The sequence below is a fragment of the Polyodon spathula genome, chromosome 10 (assembly GCF_017654505.1).
Source record: "Polyodon spathula isolate WHYD16114869_AA chromosome 10, ASM1765450v1, whole genome shotgun sequence".
NCBI lineage: Eukaryota > Metazoa > Chordata > Actinopteri > Acipenseriformes > Polyodontidae > Polyodon > Polyodon spathula.
The window spans coordinates 22,150,505-22,172,338 of record NC_054543.1 but is presented as its reverse complement, the minus strand read 5'-3'; the positions used below and the strand labels follow the sequence as shown (position 1 = coordinate 22,172,338).

The 21,834-nt window shown below is 38.3% G+C and overlaps 1 protein-coding gene across 4 annotated transcripts in view; it reads left to right on the top strand.

Moving 5' to 3' along the window:
• LOC121321985 (CDK2-associated and cullin domain-containing protein 1-like) overlaps positions 1-21,834 on the top strand; it is a 129,845-nt gene that overhangs the window by 51,514 nt on the left and 56,497 nt on the right. For all 4 annotated transcript variants that reach the window (XM_041261375.1, XM_041261374.1, XM_041261373.1 and 1 more), the window contains one exon: positions 12,861-12,950. In XM_041261375.1, the coding sequence (XP_041117309.1) occupies positions 12,861-12,950 (90 nt within the window). The remainder of the gene's footprint in view (positions 1-12,860; positions 12,951-21,834) is intronic.

Genomic DNA, 21,834 nt, shown 5'->3' with positions numbered 1-21,834 from the left:
GTTTTGTAGGGATTTTAGTCTGTCTCTTCCAATGTTGTTTGTACCGATGTGGACGACTACTACCGGGTCATCTCCTGTTCGTTCTAGGAGCCTGTCCACGTTCTCAGTGATGTGCGTGATAAAGGCTCCTGGAAGGCAGCGCACTGTTGTAGTAAGGGGGTCCAAACTGCGAATTGAACTTGCTGTGTTTCTCAATATGGAGTCCCCAACAATCATGACCTCCCTTCTTTTTGCTGTCTAGCCACCACTGTTAATAAGGTCCTGGATGTTGTTCCTTCTGTTCTCTTGATGTTGGTTTTGATTAAATTTGTTGGATGTTTTGATTTCTAGTGGTCATGTTTGATGAAGTTTCTTTTTTTTTCCCTGCTTCTGTCTACCTGAACCCAGCTGTTCTGACCTTCTATCTCCCTGGTGGCTTTCAGTCTGTTAGATGTGGTGCATGCTTGTGGGTGTGTCAGCTCCTCAAGATCCTGCTGCTGTCTTACTTCTTCCAGCTCAATTTCTAGCACACTTACTAGTTTAAGCAAGTCCTGGATTGTGTGGCACTTTACGCACACTTGGTTTAGCTCTGCTGGGTTTTCTCGGATTTCCCAAATCATGCAAATGTCACAGATTACTGGCTTGAAGACTCTGTTAATATTTCTTTTTTTTTTTTTTTTTTTTTTGGAAGTTTAGTTTAGCTTCTGCAGCTGTCAACCTGCTTTCAAACCTGCTCCTAACTGCTCTGTACTTTTCCAAGCCTGTACTTCTCCCACACTGTTGCTTCCACTTGCTGTTGCTGGGAATACTACCCTGTTTGTATCTGTTGTTCTGTTGGCTCCACCCCTCCCCCGTGTCTCAGAATGGCGCCGAATTTGAATCAGCTGCTCTGAGCTTCAGCTTATCAGAAAAAGGAACACAGCTGTTAGACTTTAAGCTGCAATGTTTTCCCAGTTTATTGTGTTTTCTGATTAAAGCAATTAAAGATGTAATTTCTCCATATTGCTTCTAAATGCTCTTTACTTTTCCATGCCTGTACTTCTCCCACGCTGTCGCTTCCATAAAAATGCTGGACAAGCCTTGCCTATAATTGTGGCTATTATGGCTGCAAGAGGAGACCTCAGTGACTTTGAAAGAGGGGTGATTGTTTGGGCGCCTTTGGCAGGAGCTTCAGTGACAAAGACCGCTCAACTTGCTGATGTTTCACGAGCAACAGTGTTTACGGTGATGTCGGCATGGAATTCCGAGGGAAAGACATCATCGGCAAAAGGCAACAGTGGGCAAAAGTGCATACTCCAGGATCGTGATATCCGTGCATTAATTTAAAGTGCAAGGCAAAACAGGCGAGCAACTGCAGATCAATTGACTGCAAATTTCAACCTGGGTCACGAGCAGCCAGTTTTATCAAAAACGGTCCGCTGAGAACTCTATAGAGCGGGATACCATAGTCGGGTTGCAGTGCACAAACCGCTTATCACACCTGGCAATGCATGTTTGCGAGTCCAGCGGTGCAAAGAGCACAGGCAATGGACTACTGAGCAGTGGAGAAATGTGATATGGTCAGATGAATCATCCTTCACCATGTTCTCGACAAATGGACGTGCGCACGTGTGGCACCAACCTAAAGAACTCTACAGCTCTTAGTGCTTGGTTCCAACAGTGAAGGGTTCTGGTTGTTCCATAATGTTGTGGGGCGGATTTTCCTAGCATGGTTTGGGTGCACTCATTCCCTTAGAAGGTAAGGTCAATGCTAATCGCTACTTAATGGCAGTGGGGGGGGGGGGGGGGGGGGGTGTCTTCCAGGATGACAGTGCCCCCATCCACAGAGCATGTGTGTGATCGCCCAGTGGTTTGATGAGTATGACATTGAAGTTATCCGTATGTCATGGCCTTCTTAGTCACCAGATCTGAACCCAATCGAGCATTTATGGGATATTCTGGAACGACGCATGAGACAGCGTTTTCCACCTCCATCACCCAGGCATGAGTTGATTGACTTTCTTGTGGAAGAATGCTGCCAAATCCCTCCTCCAGAGACTGGTAGACTCTCTGCCACGGCACATACAGGCCATACTGGCCGCACATGGTGGCCTAACGCCCTATTAAGTGACTTTATTTTGGTGTTTCCATTTTGTTGTCCACCAGTTGTACAGAATGATTAAATAAAATCAAGGATATGGAATGGCCTAGTCAAAGTCCTGGTCTAAATCCGATTGAGAATCTTAGGTATGAGTTGAAGAAGGCTGTGTAGAAGAGAAGTCCTCGGAATTTGAATGAACTGGAACAATTTTGCATTGAGGAATGGTTAAAAATCACTAAACAATCATGCCAAAAGCTCTTTAACAAATATCCCAATCATTTAAAATAGCTTCTTATTATTACTAAAAGTGTCTCAACTAGATATTCATTTAATTTTCCTTGTCAGGGAAAATACCTTTGAGGGAAAAATACCTTTTGAGTTCACATTTTTTGAGTTTTGCAAAAACAATTGCTGAAAGAAATAATTGTAGACATATTTCTTGTAACTTTTTCCTCATCCACAAAAACAAAACTTTTGCTACAAACATTTTTTCTATAATTTTCTTCGAGAAATTTGATTTCGGGTATGTAAACTTTTCACTACAACTGTCTACAGCTGATCACTCCATATCCAGTGTCCAATCAACTCTCCCACTAATTAGGTGATTAGTGCATTTGCTTTAGTCAGTCACTCAAACATGTCATAATCAAGAAAGAATGACTGAGTGATTAAAAAGGAATCAAAAACCAAACCAAAATATATATATATATATATATATATATATATATATATATATATATATATATATATATATATACACACATACACATACAGCTCTTGAAAAAATTAAGACCACTGCAAAATTATCAGTTTCTCTGGTTTTACTATTTATAGGTATGTGTTTGGGTAAAATGAACATTATTGTTTTATTTCTCCCAAATTCCAAATAAAAATATTGTCATTTAGAGCATTTATTTGCAGAAAATGACAACTGGTCAAAATAACAAACAAGATGTAGTGTTGTCAGACCTCGAATAATGCAAAGAAAATAAGTTCATATTCATTTTTAAACAACACAATACTACTGTTTTAACTTAGGAAGAGTTCAGAAATCAATATTTGATGGAATAACCCTGATTTTCAGTCGCAGCTTTCATGCTCACCACCAGTCTTTGACATTGATGATGGATGTCTTTATGCCACTCCTGGCGCAAAAATTCAAGCAGCTCGGCTTTGTTTGATGGCTTGTGTCCATCCATCTTCCTCTTGATCACATTCCAGAGGTTTTCTATGGGGTTCAGGTCTGGAGATTGGGCTGGCCATGACGGGGTCTTGATCTGGTGGTCCTCCATCCACACCTTGATTGACCTGGCTGTGTGGCATAGAGCATTGTCCTGCTGGAAAAACCAATCCTCAGAGTTGGGGAACATTGTCAGAGCATAAGGAAGCAAGTTTTCTTCCAGGACAACCTTGTACTTGGCTTGATTCATGCGTCCTTCACAAAGACAAATCTGCCCGATTCCAGCCTGCTGAAGCACCCTCAGATCATCACCGATCCTCCACCACATTTCACAGTGGGTGCGAGACAATGTGGCTTGTAGGCCTCTCCAGGTCTCTGTCTAACCATTAGACGACCAGGTGTTGGGCAAAGCTGAAAATTGGACACTTCAGAGAAGATGACCTTACTCCAGTCCTCTACGGTCCAATCCTTATGGTCTTTTGCAAACCTCAGCCTGGCTCTTCTTTGCTTCTCATTGATGAAGGGCTTTTTTCTAGCTTTGCATGACTTCAGCCCTGCCCCTAGGAGCCTGTTTCGAACCGTCCTCGCCGTGCACTTCACCCCAGCTGCCGTTTGTCATTCTTTTTGGAGGTCACTTGATGTCATCCTGCGGTTGCGGAGTGACATTCGAATGAGTTAGCGGTCATCCCGGTCAGTGGAGAGTCGTTTTCGCCCTCTGCCAGGCTGTAGCTTTGTTGTCCCCAATGTGTGCTGCTTGACGTTGTTCTTATGAACCGCCGTCTTTGAAATTTTAAGGATGGAAGCAACCCGACACTCACTGTATCCCTCTCCCAGTAAAGCCAGAATTGAACCCTTCTTTTCCTCACTCAAAACTTTCCTTTTCAACTCTTTGGGCATGGTCAATAGTTATTTTTTGATTCCAATTACTTTTGAGGTACTACTAGCACTGTTTTGCCATCCAGCTGGTCCTATTGCAAGAGGATAGTGATGACCACAGGAGTGGTTTTTATACTTTTCCTCTAAATAAGATTTGGTTCAGGTGATCCCCTAATCAGTACCTCATTCAGTAGAATGAGGTGTGCCTTTGGAATTCAACAGACATTGGAATGGAATGGCTGCCATACATGTAGAGATGCTGATTTAAGAAAAATCTGCAGTGGTCTTTTAATTTTTTCCAGAGCTGTATACTGTACTGCACAGAAATATAATGGATCATCTTTTCAAACTGATATTCTGTGCTCATCCCACCCTATTTTTATACTTCTATGATTTGCTTGTATCCTGACTTGTATATAAATACAAATAGCGGGCAGAAACTGGTATTAACTGAACATGATTAAAGGGTTACTGTAACAGTTTAGCAATTACTGTTCCTATGTTAATAACAGTTGCATTTTATTTTGGATGAAGCGTTAAATAGAATATAACTTTGTGCTTGATGTCTTGCTGTGAGTATTATGTTTTGCAAGGTGTGTGAATAGATTTGACATACACAATACATTTTGCAAATACGTGATTGTGACAAGGTAGCTGAGTTGGTACAGGTGCAGAGGTGATGCAGAGCAGGAATTAAATAAACAGAGACTAATCCAGTTTGGAAAGGGGTATTTTATTTTTGTAATCCCATGTCTGGTAACCAGTGCACAATTATAACAAAAACAATAACGGGTTTTGCATACCTAAACAATAATGAAAACCACACATATCCGCCCCACAGTAATACATACACAGTCACCAGTCCTGGCTGAGTGCAGTTGTGCTCTTGGTGGGTGAAACAGTTTAGTTTTAAGTAGTTGACAATAAAAAAAAACAAACAAAAAAAAAAACAGTAAGATCCACCGTTGGTAAGTATTTAAAATATATCTCTGGAACTGTTGATAATAAGTGTCATTGCAGGGGGATGCTGGCTTGACACGACAACGACATTCATAGGGTCCAGGGAGCCTTTTGTGAGTTACATCTTCTTGAAGGCATTTGAACTGAGACACTGGTAACTAATCTAGTGAAGCCGATGCTGTGGACAGAATAGGAGTAAAAGTGGGGATCAGAGGTGCATCTGTAACTTGTGCAGTTCTGTATACAGAATCCAGCCAAGCACCTACTATTAGCTGTTCGCCATTGCCTTTTATTGTTCCTCATGACCGAAAGAGGTGTCCGACAAGACTATTTCACAAAGTGAAACAAAGTGCTGACAGCGTATCCTGCACTAAATCTACGTTCCTTTGGTCTTCGTATCTAATAAGAAACTCTATCTTTGGTTAAAATACTTCTGTGCCCTCCAGGGCACATTCATTTCGCTGTGCCCTTCCTGGTGTGTGATGCTGGCAATTACAGCAGCTACTGAGAGCAGTATGTGGAAGATTGCAGCTGTCTACCTGAACAAAATTCTTGGATTAGTAACAACCTTGCCAATGACACCCTCATTCCCTATGGGATTTATTACTCTCTTAATGTATTTCTGCCTTTGACCAGCTCCCAGTCTCCATTTCACATCAGCTGCCATAGTTTAATTCAAGCTTCTACATACTAAGCATAGCTCTGTTGAAGTGAAAGCTGTGGTTCTTGGGTATACTCCTGAAGTAATATTTTTCATAATCTCTTGCTTCATATGACATTGGTACTATTTACTTAATATACTTAGGATTCCTGGTTTTTGTTATTAACCGATAAAAAACGATAACACACAGAAGTGTTTAAAAGAGTGGCGGAAAAAAAAGCATGAATCAGGGTTTAGAGAACTGTGGATCAAGTGTATCATCAATGGAAAGTTTTAAAAACACAGTACTATAAAGCAAAAGCAAAAAAACAAAACAGAACTGGAGTGTGGCGACTCCATCAGTTTCTCCTTACTTCAGCCTTATGAATCATATATAGCACTGGGGAATTGTCCTTTGTCCTACTGACCCGACATGGAGTGGATACCGAGTTTGAAGAATGATGTTACCCAGACCAGTTAAATGATGAGACTGAAGGTAAATAATTAGATTAGTATATTATAATATAGTAGCCATCACATTCATATTAGCTGTGTATGTGATGACAATTCTATACACACTGTATTTATTTACTGTTGTTATTGTGCTATTTTACTGTATATCAGTATCTGTCTCTTCATTATTAAGAAAGACATAAGCATGCATATGTGCATAAACACATTGCACTGAATAAAAAGCCACAAACACCAACACAATCTCAAAATATCTGAAAAAACAAACAAAGAACAGAAATATACGTGAATACCACCAGCTCTTTACCATAAACAACAAACCAAACTCACTGTCAGCACTCTTGGTTTGCAATGGGAAGCAAGGTACGCATGCGTTAATGGCATAAAGGGAATATTCAGTTTATCATGTTAACGCGGAATACTTAATATTCCAAATACTTGTGCCATGTAAACGCATTGATTGATTGGTTTTGAATACTTTAAACCCTCCCCAACTACTGAGTGACAGCACATTCCTACATTTCTATTGGAGAATCTGCTTGTGAGATATAAAATGAGATTACAGTCAGGAATGGGGGCTTGTTCATGGGATTTAAAGCTGCGTTACAGTTAAGATACTGCGAAATTAAAACAGAATTGCAAATTGTGGTGAAATGTAAAAAAAAATGCTTACACACAAAAATCCCAGAAGAATATTGCCCTTGAGCATAGGATTTCATTGTGGAAGATAGCAAAGGAAAGAAGGCACTGTTGAGTTACTACTGTACATATTTTGACATAAAAAAACTCCCAAGAATTTTGGAAAGTAACCAAAAACACTAACATAATACTGTATATATAAAGCGAAAGTCCCCCCAAAAAACTATTTACATAAAACTCGAACAAACTATTTACAAACAAACACTGAAAAGCAGAAGCCCTAGTTAAATTACCACGAAATATTGATCAGAATGACTGGGGTGGGGCGATTACTGTCGCTTTAACCTACCAAGACTGTAAATATCTTGGTATCCCTGAATTGGTAATTGTTATTTTCAATTGTATGCAAATAATTTGAGTAATTTGTCCAATTCAGTTTTTTTCGAGTCACAACATTGGGTCCGAACTGTATGGGAAAACTCTGTTATCGTCCCAACTGTTCAGTGCTTGAATGCCATTTTAAACAGATCTAGACAGAAAGACATCCTTATTGAAGACATATAAATCTTCATGCACACTTGTAGGGATTGAGATGAACCAGGGAAAAGCGCTTATAATATTCTTTACTATGTTTCTACCATGTTTGTTCATCCTTTTAAAAAAAATAAATAAATCTAGGGAGGCTATCCATCCAAGTTTGGATTAAAACAAACCAAAAAAATGACATGCAAACATGCTTGAATAAAGAAGTGACCCATACAAAGATAGGATATGTACAAAAGAGACTGATGTGAACATAGCTCCTTTTGTAGATAGCAAATCTTTTTATATATCTGATCTGTTTATTCAAATGTGCATGTGAAATATTTTGGGTCAGATACCATTTTAACAATGCAGATGGGACACAGTTAATTTAACACTGAACCCCTGGCCCCTGGTCATTTAAATACTATACTTAATTGGGAGTACTGTAGTTCTGAAATCCACTGGACTTAACTTAGTTTTCTATAAGTTTTATCTTGGAATTTTGATTGAGCATAATGGATTGGTTATGTGACTTGTGAAAACAACATCATAAAACAAAAAAAAACAAAAAAAAAAAGCGTGACTTGATTTGAAAAAAATCTGGTAGTTGATGAGGGCATCCAGATATTGTGAATGTTATGTTGGTGACTACAGTGAATTCGATGACATTTGTCATGCTAAGTCTGAACTTTAAAAACCTGTCAGAGTACAAAGCAGCTTGATTGCCAGGTTTCATTGTGATGAGTTCTTAAGGGCACAGTGAAAATGATTTGAACAGGGACAAAGGGGTTATCTTTAATTCTAAAAGAGACTTATTTGAAGCAGAGCAAATGCACAACAGAGTTAAATTCTTAACCCTTTAAATATGGGTCACAAGGTATAGCACACAGAGTTAATTGACTGCTGGTTGGGTTCATCTATTTATGTGATCAACTTTTGATGGAGAGATGCAGTGATGTACAATTGTGCTTGTTCCTTAAAGTAGCTTAACAGAACACAAATTTATCTTTGCCATTTCATTTTAAAGCATATTCATCCAAACACTGCTATTTGTGTTCTGCTTTGTACACTGAACAAAAATAGAGTTACAGTTCATATAAGGAAATCAGTCAATTGAAATAAATTCATTAGGCCCTAATCTATGGATTTCACATGACTGGGAATACAGAGATGCATCTTTTGGTCACAGATACCTTAAAAAAAAAAAAAAAAAAAAAAAAAAAATAGTGGGGGCATGGATCAGAACACCATTCAGTATCTGGTGTCACCACCATTTGCCTCATGCAGCGCGACACATCTCCATCGCATAGAGTTGATCAGGCTGTTGGTGTGGCCTGTGAAATGTTGTCCCACTTCTCTTCAATGGCTGTGCGAAGTTGCTGGATATTGGCGGGAACTGGAACACGCTGTTGTACATGTCGATCCAGAGTATCCCAAACATGCTAAATGGGTGACATGTCTGGTGAATATGCAGGCCATGGAAGAACTGGGACATTTTCAGCTTCCAGGAATTGTGTACAGATCCTTGTGACATGGGGCCGTGCATTATCATGCTGAAACATGAGGTGATGGCGGCGGATGAATGGCACAACAATGGGCCTCAGGATCTCGTCACGGTATCTCTGTGCATTCAAATTGCCATCGATAGAATGCAATTGTGTTCGTTGTCCGTAGCTTATACCTATGATTTACAAAATAGTAAATCAGTAGTATGATATGGAAATGAGCCTTGTGCTTTAGTACTTCTGTACCTGGCCTGTCAGTGAAACTTCCCTGTTAAAACAGAGCTGAAGAGGCTAATTTCCATTTAGATCAATTGAAATAAGTTGGACTGTAGGGCTTTAATTGCAGACTTGCCTTTGTAGTGAGGATGCCATTGTGCAATATTTCACTGTATCAGTTATCCAAGGTAGAGAATAATAGTGGCACATACTGAAGTGTACTATGCATAAATTTAAAGAGCAAATAGCTTCGAAATACTTTTTAGTCTTTGTTTTGTTTTATTTTGTTTACAAGGCATAGTGTTTACAATCATGTAGAGTGGTTCTGGGTTATGTTGATCCAGTAATGATTCTGCTTATCTGAAGAAGCTCACCTACTCCACAATGTACTTGGCCATCAATATTTCAAGTCTCTGTGGGCTTTATTTTTTAAATTGTATTTAAGCATATAACTTTTACATAATTTTATATAACATTAACATTAGCTTTTCGGATTAAAGCTTGTTGCCAATGGTATAGACCTGCATCCAAAAAAGATGTTGCTGTGTAGATTGAAGCAATGAGCCTCTTCATTGAAACACTGCAAACAGAACTCCTGTTAAACTGTCTTGTAATTATAACAAAGCTGTTTTACTGCCATGTTGTGAAAAGCCTGTCCAAGTGCTGAATGCTGTCAGTGTGCGAGTAGCAGAACTGAAGAGGACTGTCGCTCCATTAGGGACTTTACTACTTAGCACATCTGCATGCTGCTGTTTTCTCAACCCTTAAGAAAGCTTCCCCATAGTAAAATCAAAGCATAATTAAGCATTGTAAAGGCCAGAGAGGTGTGGTAAAGCATTTTAAAATGCTATGACAGACCATGGTAAACTATGGTCAATGCATGGGAAGGAATGCTAACCAATACTTTCAAATCCAGTTTCTTGCCTTTTATTAGCATTAACTTTATCACCGATTCATTTTGTTTGTCAGTGCATGCTTTGTTAATCAGTTGAGTGTATGGGGAAGTATAAAAAGTTTAACCTGCTCTTCTTGGTACCTTTATTACTTTCTGTGTCACTCATTAATGTGGTGTAGCAGGTCCTTTGGTCTAACAATTGACCATAAGGGGTGACTTACTTTGTTGCAAATATTGCAAATCTCCAGTAACAGAATACAAAATGAAGGAGTAAGTACTTTTCAAATTGTCATTTTAATTGTCTGTGTGTTCCCTTTTCGGTTTAATGGTGTCTGCAGTTATGCTGAGTAGTTCTGGGTTCTGTTGGTGCCATATTGAGTACATTATCATGTTTTTCTAAAGCTGCTTTGAGCTTGCCTGGAGAATCTGGGGTTGAACAACCTTCCTCAATCCATTCAAATGATGTGATAATATGACCCTACATGTCTCATAATGGTAAGGGCAGATTGAAAAATGATGGAGTAACATAACCCAGAAACACTCAGAATGATACGAACATACGATAGTAAGAGGAATGTAAAATAGAACCCATTACAATATAATGTGAAGCTACTTACTGTTTAAAATTGAAATGTGTATGTGCAGGTGATTTAATGCATGCTATAAAACCGCTGTGACTTTCTGCTCTGTATCGCAGGAGGTTATTACGGTAGACCTCATTAATTCAAAAGTGAATTGTCTGTGCACAATGAAGATGCTGGACATGACCTCTGTTTAAATTGTTTATAGAAGGCAAGGTTAGATCATTACTTTCGAAATTGACCCTTTCTAGTAATTCATATATTGAGGCAGGAATGTTACAATTGCAAGGAAATAAACAATTTCCTTTAATGTAAGCATGAGTGTTTTGGATTATTTGAAATATTTCCTGGAAATGGTTTAAGATTAGAAGACATGACTCCTAAGCTTGTTCAGTTCTTTCACATACTGTATTTAGATATGTTCACTTCAACGTAAATGCTTAACAAACCAGTCAATTTCTGAGCGGCTTTCTTGGCTGAGTCAAGGGACTGAGAAGAAATGGTCACAATGAACGGAGTTGGCTTTATCAGGTTTCATCAGTCGCATGGTAAAATAACACAACACCAATGTCTGTTGTGCAGTTTAAACATTAAATATATTCAGTGACAAACGTTTCCAGCAGAGGTCTTCCTCCACATCTTCAAAGACATGAAGAAAGGCTTTATTTTAAGGTTGAGCTTAGCATGTTGCAAAGCAGTATTTTCTTTACTAAATACCAAAACATACTTCTTGCTAGTTTCCCACAAGGGCTTTTTTACCATCAATGTGAGAGTAAAGCTAAGAGACAGATTTTATCATTAGTCTCTCCTTCACCACCTGTGTTAGCTTCCCTGTAGTGAGTAAATCAAACTGTTTGCATCTCGTTAGCAGCAAATAACTTCACTATGCAATTGTCAGCAGAGAAGCTTGCACAGGTGTTGAGGTGGAGACTAGTAATCTAGTTAGTCTCAGTCTCTTACTTTGAATCCCACAGTGATGATGCAGAAACCCCTTGTAAGGAACTACCTGGCACCATGTGTTAATGGTGTTCATGAGAGAACCTATTGCTGTGAACCATGCTGAGCTTAAACTTTTAAAAAATGTTTCAGGAATTTAGTGAACAACATAAGCAATGAATAAGAAATGGAAACCAAACAACATGAATCCTACGTAAGTACTTCCGTTGTGCACACGCTGTTCTGCCTTTTTGATTGTGGTAGGAATCGGTTGGTAAATGTCAGGGGTATTAACTGGAGTGTCACAATAAAATAATAAGAGCTTGTCTCCATTGTCTCCCATTCAGTTCCGGTATTCTGAGATTATAAGCGGAGGGGACATTAATGGGTGATATTAAGTCAATCAATCAATCAATCTTTATTTTTGTATAGCGCTTTTAACGGGGGTCGCCACAAAGCGCTTTACATGATAAAAAACACATACAAATATGTATATATATATATATATATATATATATATATATATATATATATAATGACGTTTTATAATCTGAATGTTTATATATTAGTCACAATATATATAATCAGTAATAAAACACACACACATTTTTATATATATATATATATATATATATATATATATATATATATATATATATATATATATATATATAATCAGCAATAAAATACACATACAAAATAAATAAATAAAATAAGAACGCAGAAGTGAGAGAATATCACTTTAAAAGCTTGCGTAATTATGCAAAGTACCAGGGCATCCTGTGATCGAAGTGGACGATTAGGAACGTGTGGTTTTAAAAGATCTTTTACATAGGGTGGAGCTAAGCCATTTAGAGCCTTATAGGTTAATAATAGCACCTTAAAATCTATCCTAAATCAAACAGGGAGCCAATGCAAGGACGCCAGCACAGGGATGATATGATCTTGTTTCTTACTCCCAGTTTAAACTCTTGCAGCAGCTTTCTGTACATGTTGCAGCCGAGATATGACGTTGTTACTCATACCGGCAAAAAGGCTGTTACAATAATCAATCCTTGAAGATATAAAAACATGCATCAATCTCTGCATTCTGCTTGGAAAGCATACCTCTCAGTCTAGCTAGGTTTCTTAAATGAAAAAAAGGAAATTTGTGTAACATTTTTAATGTGAGGTCTGGATCAAAAATGACACCTAGGTTTTTTTTTTTATCTCGGCTCTAGTATCTGTACAGAGACCGTCAAGTAGAAAATCAGATTAATCTATGTTCTTGTATTGCTTCTGAGGTCTCATTATTATCAGTTCTGTTTTGTCTGTGTTTAGCAATAAAAAGTTTTTAAACATCCAATGCACCTTTGACTCTAACATTTTTTTTTTCAGCTTTACTTATAGAAGCTCATTCCACACCTTTTCAAATAACACCGTCGACGATGGCAAATATTGTGAAAGGCCTTTACACACTGAGACCAGGTAAGTAAAACCTGCAACGTGTGCATCAAAACTATGCTATTCTGTCACTTGTATTCACAGTTTATTTTGAATGTCACAAGGTTTCTCATGCACTAATTGGCACTTAAAAGAAAATGCAACAGGTAGACAAGATCTGTGTTAATCTGGGTCTGTGGAACCATTTGAGATGCAATCTTCATATTTTCAATTATACGAAAACTCGAACAGCACCCCTTCCCTTTGACCTGAGATATAAAATGGCCGCTATATTAAGGTTATAGTAGCTTGGTTTCCAGATTATAAAGACCTGATGCTTTGACTTGTATTCTGTGATTTTTTCTGTCAAGTTCGGTCATGGTTGTCATACAAGAAAAGTTTGCCATTTTCTGTCAGTAATTTAGTAGTACTGAAGCATCATGTCTTCAAAACCACTTGAGGCAGTGACTTCATATTTACATGGTTGTGCTGAGTATGCTGGTGCTGAACAACGTGAGCCTTGCGGTCTGTTGTGATATTTATGTGAAGTGAATTATAACCTCCCCAGGCTTTCTGTGCAGCAGCTTCAGCACATCGAGTACTAACACTGCAACAAAAGGGACACAGTGGGGTTATTTTGAGGTTTTAGGTGCTGAAAGAGCAGCAAGGTTTGGAAATCCATTTTAAGCCAGGCAAGTTATGAGATTTACTGTGTCAGTGCTATGGTTTGCTTTACAGAAATGCCAGGATCAATTCATATTATTTAATTTAGTACTGCTTGCTAATTTAAAATGAAAAACTACACTGGTTGGCATCAGGGCTTAATACTCTGACAGAAGAGAAATCACAAGATATAGCCTACTAAAACATAGCATACCAATGTGACGACAAAAAAAGGTAATAAAATACCACCAGGGATGTACTGTGGGATGTACTGGATCTCCTGCTGTTTTTCTAAATTATAGCACACAACTAGACTGTAACACTTCTAATTAAATTGAAACAGAAGCCTTGCTTAGGAGAGTCTTGCCATTACTAAAACTAAGAGAGCAAGGAAACAGGCTGTCTCTCCAGTCAGCACAGTTGGAATAATATCTGTCACATTCGATGAGCCAGTGAAGCGAAAGGCTTGCTCTCGGCTGCATTTGTGTTGTTGCGGCTGCTGGACAGCTGGGCTCAGCTGGACATGTTCAATCAAATGTCAAGATTAATAAAGAAGCTTTTTGAAAGCAGTAACATCTGTAATAGAGTCCTACATCAGGTCGGTTTGGTTCAGGTCCGGTTTGTATTGTCGCTTGTTTGATACGTCACAAGATCCTTTTATCACAACTGCTTGGTAACATTAAATATGCCTGTGGACGAGGTGAATAAAAGTGGATAAAAGTTCGACAGGTAAAGCGGAAGTGTGGAATTGTTTTGGAATCATAGTGAATGAAAATAATGAACATGTGACTGGATTTGTTGCTTGTAAAACCTGTCTATGTTTTTGTGTCTGACCATCCACAAAACGGGTACATCTCTGCGAAAGCGCAAAAGGAGTAGACAGGTATTTTATAGTAAAGTAAATAGAGAGAGCTCAAATGTTAAAATTTGTCCAGGTCACTAGAGAAAGCTACCACGCTGTATAAACTCACTCTGTGGAGAATGGTAGAGATATCTGTGTGTGAATGTGAGAGTGTGAATCAGACGCTGCAGGGTTTGGGTTGGGTTGCAGATCTTATTAAAGAGGGTCGGGTCGGGTCGGGTCGCGGGTAAGAAGACAGTGCTGCAGCGGGTTCGGATCGGGTCTTGTAGTGGCAGGTCCGGGTCAGAAGTGGGTCATAAGAATTAGACCCGCACAGGGCTCTGATCTGAACTGGGAGTTGTTGCTGGTATTCATTTATTGACAAATGTTTGGGTTTTAACTCGAGAAAATAAAAAAATAATCTATGAAAAATGGATAAACAGTGTCATTTTTCTTTACTAAGTAACTTTACAAAAAGACTTGAAAATAAATTTGGGCAAAGGTGTACATACCGTATCAGTATATTCTATTAGTTTCCTGGGCTGCAGTGTTCATTGAAATTGTCTTTCCTAGATTGCATGCAGGTCTGCAGTCTTGTTCTCACCAATTAAGAATGTCCAATTATGTTAACTAAACGCAGTAATCCCCACAACAGCTCAGTAGAATTGGGTGTCCTCCAATCCCATGACCAAGACAGTCGCCTCTTTACACCCAGGAACTTGACAAGCTACCAGTCCCTGTAGGACAAAGGCCATCCCTGTAAGTGTCCACTTGAGCCAATGGGATGCTCCTACGGTATGAAATCCCCAATGGCAATCTGCAACTTTGCACAGTCAGGATACAAACCTGCGATCCCCTGACTGTATGACTCACCCTGGTGCATTTCTAACCCTGCAAAACTTTTAACCAATGTCAGTAATATACATTACCTGGCCAGGACCTGTTCCTAATATCAGGTTGGGCCTCTGTTTGCATTGATCACAGCCTTAACATGACATCTCACAGACTCCACCAGGGTGTACCAGGTCATACTCCAGGGTGTTTCCAAATCCAATCAGGTAGACAAAAATACAAGTCTAGAGCTCTAGCATGAAAAAGTAAATCCTTATGTTTACAATTTAAAGATGACATTAGTAGGACCACTACATTTGTGGGACATCATGCTTATTAAAATTATTTAACTGTTTTTTGAAGAACGCCAATTAATTGTTATGGGGTGCTGAGATATTTAGTAAACAAGGGGTCTGAGTGGTGAGTAAAATGGTAGACAACAAAAGCAGCAGGGCTAGCTGAATTATTTTTGAATCTCTGACCTTGAAAAGCAGGTAAAACTGAAAGCAGTGGCCCTTGTAATCTATGCTTATGTCGTTACATTGAGCTAAGCTAGGCTGTAGGATGGTCCACATCTGCACTTGGGAAGTATTGTGACTTCATCTGTCTCACTTAATACAGATTTTGTGAAGGTGATGTCCTTGAACAGCTATAGTTATGGTTAGAAATAATGAATTGCACAGTGTCTGTTACTATTGTAAAATACTTTTTGGTTTTATTGCCAAAATATGACCTATTCAGTTGGGCACTAATCTCCTCAATCAGGTTAATGCTCAAACCTGCTTCTGACTGTAATCGATCCGAAACAGGCCTTTCACTTGCTGTCTGCTCCGATTACATGTTGTTACTTTATTGCTAAACTGCTGTGTAAGTCAGGCTTGACGCAAACAGTAGCTTGAGAAACCGCAGCTCAGCAAGTCACTGTTGTCTTGAATAGATTAAATTTCTTTACGGGGAGTTTTTGATCATCAGTTCACCTCCTCTTGGTTTAGCTAATTCTTCACAGTTTGATTGCCACTCTAAGAGAACACCTTTATACCATAGGAGACTGAGTCAGCTGTATTATTAAAACATTACAAGTGATGAACTGTTTTCACATGCATGCAAGTTTTCTGCTGTGTTTAACGTCTTGACTGCCATGCGAATGGAACTTGTGAGTCCCTGCAGCACCACTGTTTAAACAGCACTTTTACATTGGTTCTGTTCAAAGGGTTTGACAAACACACATCACACTGTTGTATAATGTAAGAGAAAACACTTCTTGTGTACAAAAACAACCAAGTTACAATAAAGGGACCAGCCATGTAAAGATTTGATAATTATTCAAAAGAAACTGTCAGTCCTGTAAATGTAAAAACAAGGTAGAAATGGGGAAAACTACTTATTTTTCATGTTGTTACTGCAATAAAAATAAAAATTTAGGGCCAAGTTTGCCCAAATTGTCTTGTTTGCACTTTTACATTACATCTTTATACTGCTCACTCTTTTTTTCTTGTGTTTTTTTTTGTATATAAAATGACCCCTTTTGTACCTCTTTATATGGCTGGTCCCTTTATTGTAACTTGGCTGTTTTTGTACTATGAAGTACTTTGACAGACACAAACACATGGAAGCATACAGCACTGGAAGAACAGCAGCAGTAAAAGAGTTAAAGAATAATGGATTCAGACTCTTCCAAGCTCGATACATAACTAGTGACACTGCTTATCTTCAGCAAGCTCTTGAAACTGCCCATATGATTGTCATGATCGTTGGAGTCAGACTGATTTTAAACAGCACTGTCTCATCATCCCATGCTACACTGCTCCTCCGATATCTGCACTGGCTCCCTATCGCTGCTCTCATTCAATTCAAAACTCTTGTACTCACCTATCTCTTTCTTACCTTTCTGCTCCCTCCTATAGCCATATTATCATTTCTCCCTACACCCCCACTCGTCCCCTTTGCTCCTCCACCTCTGGCAGACTAGCTATCCCCCCCCTCTGCTCCCTGGCCTCCAGAGCCCGCTCCTTCTCCACCCTTGCCCCTCAGTGGTGGAACGACCTACCCACGGATAGCAGGACTGCTCAGTCCATGACCAACTTTCAACGTCTCCTCAAGACACACCTGTTCAGGCAGCATCTGTAAACACCACAACTCTCAACCGTACTGGACTATATGGCACCCAGTTGTACCAGTACTTGCATCAGCTTGTACTTGCACTGAACTGCTCCATGCCTTGCCGCATTCAAGTACTGGTCCAAAGTATAACTGCTTACCGCACCTTGTATTTGATTTTACTCTTATAAGTAACCATACTCACATTTTTTGTAATTGCTCTTATTTGAAATCATTCTCATCCATACTTTCTACCTGTTCTTACTGGATTAAGGGGAGTATGTCTCACAAGACAGGCATTAGAAAAGGATGTCGTGGAATAACCCTTGTAACACGTAAATAACCTTACAAAACAAAGGATTTTGCCCTTGTAGTAGAGCATGTTGTGTTTGTACTGTTGTGTTTGTACTGATGGTTAACTGAAGTGCTGCTATGTTTTAGTAGCTTATATCTTAGGATTGTTGTTTTTAAGTTACTTTGCAAATGTTGTTTTTCTTTCCTTTGTATTCATTCTGTATGTATTTTTGGCATATTAATGTACTGTTTCAATCCGCTTTTTAATGTCACTTCAAAGTGCTCGTTGACACTAAGCAGATAACCTTTAGCGGGAACTCAAGAATAAGCTGGTATAATAAGCATAAACACAAATAAGAAACCAAGTCAAGTAGATATTTCTGGGGAACAAGAAAGTGGACTTTAAAGGTTTTCGGAATACATTTTGAGAATTTTTTATTTGAATGTTTGTCCACAGGACTAAAAACTTGGCATTCTGCTAATGAACTGTGCCAGAGCTGTTCAATTGAGTGAAACACCAACTCACTTTGTAACAAAAGGTAAATGCACCAGTAGTTTCTAATGGAGAAGACACATTTTTTCTTTTTTGCTTTCTACTGAAGGAAACTGTGCATCTATTTATGGATACCAATGTATACCAAGATATTTAGTGATCAAGCTGTCTGGATGAGATAGAACTTTGATTTGAGCAGATAGCTTCCTTATCCACTTTGCCTAAATAATATGTGATCTACACACAGTGAAACCACACAGTTCACTTTATTCACATTATGATCACTCGATGACAGTGTCTCCTGTCATGAAACATCCCAGCATGTCATGATGACTGGAGCTTTGGAATTTCCTTTCCTGTTTTCAATCAAGTGGTGTTTAAGCTAACGTTTTGTTTTGGGTGTCGGAGCCCAGTGGGAAATGTATTTGCAAATCAGAAGAGCCTGTTTAATCTTCCTCCTCTTCACTTCCACTTTTACACAGAACATGTTGTTTGGGCTGGGCCTGCATGGGCGATTTGCTTTCTTCTGTTGCTCAAATTTCCTTGCATTCATTTCCTTTATGCAGTCTGACAGATTTAATTATTAAACACAAGGGAACAACAGTATTAAAGCTAATGAAATGTGTATCTAATATATTGCATATTGGCGTTTAGAAAACAAGTATTTAAAATTTAAATACACTAGGTTAAAGAAAGTGACTACTATATATATATGAGAGATCTGTCATATAATTACACACGCTGACTTCATTATAAATAACCCCCATGGGTCCTGGAGAAGTGTTTGTTATAGTAGGGTGTTCACTATAGTGGGGTTTTGCAATTTGCTGCATCAGAATTATAAAGAATCACCCATTTCGAATTGAACATCATTGTATAGTTTGACGATTACATCGCACTGATCAATATTTAAACGGTATGTTTCAAAGAAAACTAAAGAAATGAAAAGCTCAGTCACCTCCAAAATTATTGGCACCCTTGATAAAGATGAGCAAAAAAGGCTGTATAAAATAAACAACACAGCTTTGGCTAGATCATCATATTATTCCAATTTAATTGAAACCATAAAAATAATCCTAAAATTATTTTTGCTACCCTAGATCACTTAATTAATCCTTCCCCTAATAGTCCTACCCTTAACATTGGCTCCTCTCACAGCTACAATGACAACTTACATTTCTTTAAAAATAAAATACTAGACATCAGAAATGAGATTCCATAGACACCTTCTGTTAAGGAGGACTCCGGCAGAATTTTACCAACTACATCGATTTAAGGCTATTTGGGAGCTTTGATTACCTTACAGGAACTGACAGTTAATTTGACATATGAGAGTTACTACATGCTCTCTTGACCCTATTCCTACAAAATTATTAAAATATGTTTTTGTTGTCATTAATACCCACATTTTAAAAATTATAAATGGTTCACATTCCTCCAATATAGTTCTCTCAGCACTTAAGGTAGCTGTGGTAAAGCCTACGCTTAAGAAACACAATTTGGACCCTAAAGTCCTCAATAACTATATGCCACTCTTCAACCTACCATTCTTAGATAAGGTTTGCAATTCAATTAAAGCTAGAGTTGCTAGCAACTATAAAGGCTTCCAAGCAGTTATTCTGAAATTTGAGTGCATTGGTTGTTATAGATCAAACGAACGTTATCATCACAAATCATGTTTTAATTTATAAGCAGCTGTGAGTGTTACAGACAGTGCAAACATTTGGACAAAACATCACTATGTTGTCTGAGGATGATATTTTTGTGAACTGATACTGTATCTTGGTTTTGAAGGAAATGGTCAACGACACAGAATACACGTTTCAATTGCAGCATTCTATCACCCTGAGCTTGCTGCGCCGGCTGCTGTCTTTTGACGTCACACGCAGCTTTTAGAGAAACGCCTTCTCCAAATCTTGCAGCAGAGCACACATTTTCAACATGCTATATTTACATTTGTGTGGATTATCAACAGTCAGTTTAATGTAATTAACCATAACTTCATCGTAAAATTATAAATCACTTGTCACAGATTTAGTACATTATGTTTGTTTAAATAATTGATTTATTTATTTAAAATAGCATTGACAAGGCTGTTCACGGCTTTATTGTATAATGATAGATGGCAATCAGGAATCACCAGTTTTCTAGGTCATAGGTGGCCCTCTTGTGGTGAACTTTAGAATGCAATCTTTTTTTGCAATGTGAAAGTAAATCTCCGTTTTTGTACAAGTCCTATGAACGCTGTCAATGTGATATATGAAACAAAATTGAACTTTATGAACATAGTGAAAACTGAAGAGACAGCCCGCTACCAGATGTCAAATTATATTATTTTCGCTAATACATTTTAAGAGGTAATACTAAATACAGTAAGTTAATATCTACTGACATATAAACAACGAACATCCACTGAAATATGCATTAAAAAAGTGATAGTTTGATGGTTTAATATGTAGGCTAGTTAAAAATATTTTTTCTTACTCGCTGTTTACTACGCTGCTGGGATACTGAACCGAAGCCTGAACAGGGTCTAACCACGCATGGAATTACGAGTAAACCACGTGGAATATTGAGGTAAACTTTTTGAAAGAAAAAATAAATTAAAACAAAAAATGTGCTACATAATATTGAGGGGATAAAAATCAGATTGCCTTCAAGATTAACCTCTAATCTACCATCATATAGCTACTATTTTACTGGCTTGCAAGTTCAATTGCTAGAATTATCAAGAGCACAATACTGTGTATACTACATGATTATTGATTTGTACCGAGATCTAGTGGTATTGTGTTAAACTGTTTGCAGCTGCAGTTTTGATAGCTAGGCTGATTGAGAAATATGCCCGGGTTTGGTCTGTAGAAATGGTGGCAACCTTTTGACACACACTGTGTGTGCGTGTGTACCGTTCTGTACATGCCTTCATGTCCACGAGGTTATTTTAAGTAAACAACGATTACGGCAGAACAGCTGCTCAGCTTTAATTATACTGAAATGTCTGCTTTTTGGGAGGATTCTCTGTGAATAACCGTGTGATCTTCACCGCTACAATTGTATTTCATAGAGCAAGCGATTCTGAAGAGTTCTGTCTGTACTTTTCGTTACCTAAAATAATTAGTTTAATGATTGGTTGCCCCTCCCCCCATGCGTCTTTTAAGTGGGTTACACGCGCGGTTCGTTGCATCATATTCACTATTTGTGATTGTTGTTTTACCACAGTTAAGTCATTTTTTTTTTATTCTGATATTTAAACAAACTGTATTCATGTGACTTGTGCATCTAATGTATTATACATTGTATTGTGATTGTGTTCTGGTTTAAATGCTGCATTTGTTTCCGACTGGCTTCGGTTCAGCTAACTATAGCGTTTCACACATACAAAATCTCACTTTACAGTACATTCCTGTACAACCCGAGATAACAGTATTTTTTTCTAAACGTTTTTAGTACGATTTTTAAACAACCTGCTCTGGTGTGACTTGTAAAGCTCATGTATTATACGTCCCAGCTGACAATATTAAGTTGCCACAACGTTGTGGGTTTCGTTGCTGCAACGTTGTACTGCAGTGTGTCACAACGTAAAAATGAAGTTCCCAGATTCGTTTCTACAACGGTGTAATGCAACTTTGCCACAACGTAAAAATTACAACATGACAACGTTGTGGCAACGTAGTTTTAAGTTGTGGAGACATTGTGACCACGTAGTTTTA